Genomic DNA, 8,324 nt, shown 5'->3' with positions numbered 1-8,324 from the left:
CACCCCCAGCTGTTCCCACTTCTGGAGGCCTCCCCCAAGAGTCACACCCCCAGCTGTTCCCACTTCTGGAGGCCTCCCCCAGGAGTCACACCCCCAGCTGTTCCCACTTCTGGAGGCCTCCCCCAAGAGTCACACCCCCAGCTGTTCCCACTTCTGGAGGCCTCCCCCAGGAGTCATGCCCCCATCCTCTACCCACCTTGTTGAAGTCAAAGGTCTCGAACATCTGCTCCACATACTGGCTGGCTGAGGGGCTCAGGTTCTTGAGGCCAAAGAACTGGCGGAATTCGTAGAGGGTAAGCTGGCCGGAGGGGCACTCCGTCATGAACTTCTTGTACCACTGATGGCATTCGGTGCTGCTCAGCTCCTCCACTGACTTGCCCTCCACGACGTTGCCCATGGTCCAGGCCTACGAGACACTGCCCTAGATGGACAGGTGGGTCCTTTACCCTAATTCCCCTGCACAAGGGTGGCTTGGCTTTCTTCTCACCAGCCTAAGCAAAGGCAACGGGGTGAATCAGACAGTGCAGACAACTGTAAAGGGAGGTGAGCAGGCTGTAACTCACATCCAGACTAGGGGATGCCAGGACTGGTATTAAAGCCAAATCCTTACACCAGCTGGAACGGCGAGGAACAGAAATAGAATCAGCTTAGAGACCGTGGTGCCAAGATTACAACCTTGAGCTGTAGAAGAGAGGATTTCTACCCAGTGTGCAGTCCCTTAATCCCTTACCGGGATCCGGTGGGTGGCTGGCCAGCCGCTGCTCTGATCCCATGACCTCCATGCCCTTCTTCTCATACGACTGCATTCTCAATGCTCCGGCTCTTGCCTTCAGACATGGGAGTGACATACGTAAGACAGACCTGGTTTCTCTCCAGACAGAGGCCACATTGGCCCAGACAGGGATGCTGTGTGCAGCTGTCCAGGTGTACAATATACTCAGACGTCAATCACATGAGAATGCTGTGTGGATTCAGAGTTTAGGGGCCTCTAAGACATGTCTGCAGGAGCTAGAAGGAACCCCTAATCATGCGCACTCAAATCTTCATGGACATTTCCTCTGGGTTGAAGCTTTCCCTCCCGGAGAGGACAGTGGACCATGAAACTCCCAAGAGAAAGTCAAAGGCCCCTCCCCAGTGGGCACATGATCAGCAAGCAATTACTGAAGGCACCTGCCTCCCTCCGGGGGCTCACAAGGGTGAAGCTTCTGTGAGCACAATCACCCACTGAGAGGGCTTTCAGTGACGAAGCCGCTCACGTATCACTCAGACTCCTGTGGCATCAGGACAGATCCTGCCCACCCTCTGAAAATAGTTTATAATGGAAAACCCTTGAGTATCTTAACAATTTGTAACAGTGTCTATGAAACCAGCAACTGAAGAGTTTGAATGGTGGCACTCAACATGGGGGGAAATGTCACCGCCCAGGAGCTATACGGTTGATGGGTGAAAATCTCAGTGCCATGGTTAGGCTATGTCCCTGGGAGCTGACGAGACATCTCTGGGCCCCACAAACATAGAGGCCCGCCAGTGCCGTGGGTGTCATTACCACCCCTCAGTGTCAGGTCCCTACTACGGAACACACGCTTTGGTGGTAGGGCATGGAGGAGTCAAGCTGGGAAGCTGAGTCTGAGCTGGAGGCTTCCTCTCTGTGTCTGGCTTCTATAGTCCCAGAGGGATTCCTCGGGTCCTAAGGGAGAACTGTCCCCAGCCATCCTTCATGTTACACTGTAGTTAGAACGTGAACTGGCCCCCACAGGCTCATGTGTCCCCAGCTAGTGATGTGTTTGGGAAGATTGTGTGTCCTTGAGGAGATTAAGGCTTACTGGAAGGAGAGTCACCAGGGTGGGTCTTGAGATCTTATGGTCTGGCCCTACTTCCTGTGCTAACCGGACATTTGGGCCATTTCCTTATAGTCACAGGTAAGTGACAGGCACAACAGTGTGAAGACCAGCTGTGTCTCAGCCATTCTGTGTATTTATCGGTGGGACATACACACACACACACACACACACCATACATACACACACCATACATATACACACCATACACCATACACACATACACAACATACTGCACACATACTACCCACATACACAAGTAAAAATGTAATAAAATATTTGAAAATATATAAAAACTATCTGCTCTTGACAGTGATTTGTAATGAATGGGTGTTGTTCACATCACCCAAAGGATAGTCATCTTTTTGAGAAGAACCAGTTAGGTCTGAATTACGTCTGTTCTCCCGGAAGGATGGGTTTAAGGTACATAAAGGGGGGTCCCCAGTTTTGGTTGAGTTCTGTAGACCTCTAATAGAGGGATCACCCCCAGATCTCCCCAGAATTCATTACCCCCAGCACCACTGACATTTGCCTACGTGCTGTATGAATTCTTCACTGCAGAAGATTCCACAATGAGACAGCTGAAGCCCACACACATTTGCTATTCGTTATCCTGTGCTTCTGAAAGACACGCTGCCGTCAGGGAGTCACGGGCCATGCTGTCTTCTGAGTGCTCAACTGAAGAACGGCCTTCCAACTCATGGGAGCTGGGCAGAATTCCTATCCTCGCTGCTGTATGACAGGTGCTCTAGTCCTTTGCTGGATGAGGACAGTTGTAGGTCTTGGGCCGTGGTTTCTATATGCTGCCCACAGCTCCTGTTCCAGAGTCTTCCATAGTGTGCCTCTTATTCCATCAAACCAGAAAGGGGAGTCTCCTCCAGTCAGCTAACTGGGAGTCTTACATAACATAGCCTCACAAGTCAGTGACACCCCATAACCTCTGTCACATTCTGTGGAATCTGCAGAAGCAAGTTCCAGGTCTCATCAACACCCTGGGGGAAGAATACACAGACAGGCCACCGGGAGGAAACTACCAGGGATTCTCTAGAACCTGTGGCATAACATTTGCTGTTGGACAGTACCAGAGACACACATTCAATTCCTTCTGGGACTGCAAGTAGCTGTCTGATGCGGGATGTCTTTCTGTGTGCTGAGTATGTTTCATTACCATTGGTTAATAAAGAAGCTGATTTGGTCAATAGCCAGGCAGAATAGAGCCAGGCCGGAAATCCAGAGATACAGGGAGAAGAGGAAAGTAAGAGGAGACACCAGCAGTCACCAGAGAAATAAGATGTGAGGTAACAAGCCACAAGCCTCATGGTAAATGGGTTAAGTTGTAAGAGCTAGTTAATAATAAACCTGAGCTAATAGGCCAAACAGTTTGTAATTAACATTAAGCTTCAGAGTGGTTATTTGGGAACTGGTGGGCTGAAGAGAAACCTCCAGTTATAATTGGTGCACCAACATGAGGCTCTCAAATTTACATAGAGCCTGAGAAAACTTAAAAAAAAATGTTCTGAATGCACAATGCACAGAAATTTAGCTGCACTGGGCTTCCTAGTCTTACAGTCTTATGCCAGCCACAGCATGCAGAGACGCGTCTCCCAACAGCTGCCTGCAAGATGGAACTGTCCACCAGCCTCCATGAGCTAAGCGGCATGGCAGGTTTAGGCAATCTCACACCCGCCACAGTACAGAGAGGCTAATCAGCCACATGTTGTGTGGTGGATTTAGCTTTTACTCATACAAACAAAAAAAAATTGTAGGCCGGCGACATGCTACCTGATGGTGTGTGTGTGTGTGTGAGTGTGTGTGTGTGTGTGTATGTGTGTGTGTGTAACATGACGCTCATTGCTACCTCTGCCATGTTGATAAGCTAAGTTGGGCAGAACCAACAGCCAAAGTAGCTGCTCTGGTCCTAGCCATGCCCACTTAGCAATTTAAAGCAATGAACCAAAAAAGGATTACAATAAAGACAGATTCAGACAAAAAGAAAGCTCTACACGGGTCACAGTGAGTTTAAAAGAAAATGTATGTAGGCTTGGGAGAGAAAGAAAAGAAGTATAGGCAGTTATAGAAAGAAATATTTTTTTTAAAAAAAGTCTTTAAAGAGACAGTAAAAGTAATATAAAAATATAAGCCACGTAAAGATGGAAAACACAGAGGGTCTGGATTATGTATATTGTTATGTCTTCTTTACATTTTTTGACTGTTAATGAGCTAATTGCTGAGAAACATTTGATTGTGAGAGCTACAAAGTTAAACTTATTTTAAAGGTATCTTGACTTCAAATTTTAAGTCTAAGGATATGTTGCTTTGGAAAAGAGGTTCTGCTTTTGTTTCCACAGCAGATGAGAACCTGTGAATTCCTTCCAGGTTAATATTGTTGGATCTAACCATATCCCATGAAAGGTCTCCGATGGGAATAATGGCCCAGGTGATCCAACATCCACAACAGCTTCAAGGCTGCTGACTGAGATGGACCAACCACACAAGATACCCCAGTCAGGACTTGGCTATTATCTCAAATTTTCTTGGGAACCTAAAGATACTTCATTCCACAGACAGCAGGAAACAGTTTAAATAAAACAATGTCCACATTCCTAAGAGTTGGGGGCTATGGATGGTCTTTGGTTATTTGGTAGGTTATGGATGTTTGTTATATCTAGGGGAATATAGAATAAAAAGACAATTATTAATCTCAAAATATGTTTGCATTGATTTTGGTTTATTGATACAAATTTAAGGTCAATTTTGTTATACTATATGTGTATTTCTATTCTTGCTTAAGGTAATATGTTTATGCTGCTCATTTAAAAATGTAATGTACAGTTAAGAAATACAAATTAATAGCCATCTATAATAGTCAAACTTAAAGTCATGTTAGTTTTCCTAGATTACAGATATATAGTTCAGATGGATAAGTAATTTTCACCTCAAAGACCTACAGAATATGACATTTAAAATGCTTTAAGTCTGTGAGTTTGAGGTCAGCCTGGTCTACAAGAGCTAGTTCCAGGAGAGGCTCCAAAGCAACAGAGAAACCCTGTCTCAAAAAAAAAAAAAAACAAAAAACGTTTTAAGAACGTAGACTTTTCTTGACAGTGAGACACATCTGCGCCTGGCAGCACCAATTACTTCAGGAGGATGATGAGCATCCAAAGAGCTCCTTATGGAGTTTGCTTTCAATGTGACAAGGCTAGCCATTTGGGCAAGAAACTGTTCTTGCCTGGTTTGCTTGACTGTATGCAATATAAACCAGACATGCAGGACCTACAGGAAAGTGACTACTAAACTTGCCAAAACAAGATGAGACAGCCCTTCAGGGTTCCTGCTTCATAGAAGAGTCTGCCAGACATTCTGCAGGACACAGAAGAAAATGACTGACAAACTGCCAATATAGGTGGGACAGTTTCAAATTTCCTGAGTCACTAAGAAGTCTGCCAGACATTCTAGGCCTGTAGGCTGAAGATGGGTGCCCCAATGTTACAGACAAACTTTGGGTGACTATCCAGGCATTTCTAGAGTTTTGGAAGTTGCTTGCAATGTACTTCCTGTTTACTTACGTAATATATCTTTCTGGGGTCTTCGATGGAGTTGAAGACTAGATAGTTATAACTATAGTTTTCCTTAGTTATGATAATAGATAAATTAGATATAAAACTTTAGACTCACAAAGATAGGATAGATAATAGAGTATTTTCTTTAACTTTGCCAAATACAAATAGACTAAATATTGTAACTGTAATTCTTGCCTGGTAACTGTTTTGTTATTTTACTATGTTAAAGATAAAACCTTCCTTTTTTAATTATACAGAAAAGGGGAAATGATGTGGGATGTCTCTCTGTATGCTGTGAGTATGTCTTATTACCATTGGTTAATAAAGAAGCTGATTTGACCAATAGCCAGGCAGAATAGAGTTAAGCAGGAAATCCAAAGAGATATAAGAAGAAGAAAGGTGGAGGGGGCTGGAGAGATGGCTCAGAGGTTAAAAGCACTGACTGCTCTTCCTGAGGTCCTGAGTTTAATTCCCAGCAACCACATGGTGGCTCACAAACCATCTGTAATGAGATCTGGTGCTCTCTCTGGCGAGTAGGCATATATGCAGACAGAACACTGTATACATAATAAATAAAAACCTTTAAAAAAAAAGAAGAAAGGCGGAGTCAGAGGAGATACCATAAGTCTTCAGGGAAGCAAGATGTGAGGTAACAAGCCACAAGCCTTATGGTAAAATAAATAATAATAGAAATGGGTTCATTTAAGTAGTAAGAGCTAGTTAAAAATAAGCCTGAGCTAATAGGCCAAACAGTTTGTAATTAATATTAAGCCTCAGAGTGGTTATTTGGAAACTGGTGGGTAGGAGAGAAACCTCCAGTTACAGCTGTCTGGTCAGGTTGCCCTTAATAACCTGGAAGTTTCCAGAAGACAGACATTTGCATTCATTCTGCCTCAGCACCTAGCACCTCCTTTGCTGTGCACTCCCACGCGGATTCTCTCTTTCATCATGCCCATGCGCCCCGAGCCTCAGGCACTGATCCCCAAAGACAAAACCCTCAGGACTGGCTCTCTCTGTCCTCTGACTCACAGATCGCCCACTGAGAACACTAGCGGAGAAGGGGGGGCGCAGCAGGAGAGATGGACTGGGTACCACTGCCCACTCCTGCTGCTCCTGGGTCACAGCGTGGAGGGATGGACTTTCTGCTGAGCTCAGCCTCCGTTTTTGAGTTCCTGTGGCACAGTTTCCTCCCTTCACTCAGCAGATTGCTGTGTCCCTCTGCTGCTGCTGGGAGCATCACCACTCCACAGCCGTGCCCATTGCCCTGTGCTCAGACCTGTCATCCAAGGGTCCTCAGTGGGTTTTCCGTTTGTTTGGTTTGGCTTTTTTGTTTTTGTTTTTACATGTACCGGTGTTTTGCCTGCATGCATGTCTCTGTACTGTTTGTGTGCTGCATCTACAGAGGCCAGAAGAGGGTGTTGCATTCTCTGGAACTGAAGTTACAGACTGTTGTTAGTGTGTGGGTGCTGCGAACCCAGTGGGGTTCTCTGAAAGGGCAATCAGTAGTCTCGACCCTGAGCCATCTCTCTCGACCTGTCGATTTTGATTTGTTTAACTGGAATTAATCCTAGGATCTCACAAGTGCTAGGCAAGCTCTCAACCACTGAGCGGCCTCCCCAGGACCTTTTTACTTTTTATTTGAGACAAGGTCTAACTAAAATGCCCAGGTTGGTCTTCAGCTTGGTTCTCCAGCATCTGCCTTGTGCATAGGTGGGATTACAGGCCTGCACCGCAGGACCAGGATCCAGATTAACATTTGAGAGGATATTGAGCTTAAATAGATTGTCAATCAAATTCATTGCAAAAGTGTGCAGATGTGTGATTGCAAAAAGGGTTGAAGTGTGAACGAATGCAAGTGTGGCTGCAGAAAGGGGTGTTGGTGTGAAGAACGCAGGCATGCACGATTACAGAAACAGAAGTGTGGGGCACGTGTGTAATTGCAGAAAGGCATGGAGAGAATCAGGATGGATTGTCCATAAGGACACCATGCTGGTATGCATACTTTTACAGCTGAATGGGCCAAGAGGTGAGGGCAGAAGGAAGGCAGAAGTTGGGTCGGAGGAGACAGGAGGGTTCCTCCAGGGTACTGGATGAACTCACTCTGACCCGAGTGACACAGCAGAATCCTGAGCAAACTGTTAATCCTGTCAATCACCTGCCCGCTCCCGCTAGGACCACGGGCAGCTTCTTTAAAGGGCCCCTGGCTACTAAGCTGCCAAAATGCGGCTCCAGGGGCACAGAGGCTCTGGCTTGGGAATTAAACTCCCACTGAGGGAGTCTGGGAAGGCATAGATGATTCTAGCTGTATCCCTGCCTCTCAAAGAAAACCCAGTTCTCACTGTTGTGGGAATACTAATTTATTGAATAAATAAATGATCATGATCTCTAATTATACAAAGACTGAACACAGCATTTATCTCTGCTGCATCTACAAACTTCACAAAAACTGCAATAAATGATTTTTTTAAAATACAAGTCCCAAGAGATTAAGGCAGACAGCAAACAAATGAGCATGGGGGTAGGTGCCTGCAATCCCAGCACTCAGGAGAAGCTGAGGCAGGAGGAAGGCAAGTCCCAGCCCAGTACGGACCACAGCAAGATCCAGGCAGCTGGGGCTACAAGATGGGACCCCCACCTCAAACAAATATGGCAGACAGAAAGTTCGGGGGAGCTGGAAAAACAATGGTTTATTAGAGTGGAGAATGTTGGAACCTCCATTTCCTCAATGAGGAAAAGACTGCTGGCCTAGCACAGGGGTGTACAAACTCCAACCTAATCTGCCACAGAGGTCTAGGAGTCGATCCTGGGATGTGCAACGTGAGAATCATAATAAGATTGGACAAAAGTCGGTGCAAAGGAAATGAACTGCGCAGATGCTCTGTGGGTGTCTGTGGATGTGTGTGTCTGTCTGGTTCTATGCGTGAGT

The 8,324-nt window shown here is 45.9% G+C and overlaps 1 protein-coding gene across 1 annotated transcript in view; it reads right to left on the bottom strand.

Annotated features, from left to right (window-relative positions):
• Nucleotides 1-397, bottom strand: part of Guca1a (guanylate cyclase activator 1A) — a 9,221-nt gene extending 8,824 nt beyond the window's left edge. Inside the window, exon 1 of the mRNA XM_005359714.2 lies at nt 197-397. Coding sequence (XP_005359771.1) covers nt 197-397 — 201 coding nt within the window. The remainder of the gene's footprint in view (nt 1-196) is intronic.
• Between the last annotated feature and the right edge of the window lie 7,927 nt (nt 398-8,324).

Source organism: Microtus ochrogaster, linkage group LG2 (assembly GCF_000317375.1).
Source record: "Microtus ochrogaster isolate Prairie Vole_2 linkage group LG2, MicOch1.0, whole genome shotgun sequence".
Classification (NCBI taxonomy): Eukaryota; Metazoa; Chordata; class Mammalia; order Rodentia; family Cricetidae; genus Microtus; species Microtus ochrogaster.
The sequence above is the reverse complement of the archived record's forward strand: the minus strand, read 5'-3'. Positions and strand labels throughout refer to the sequence as shown.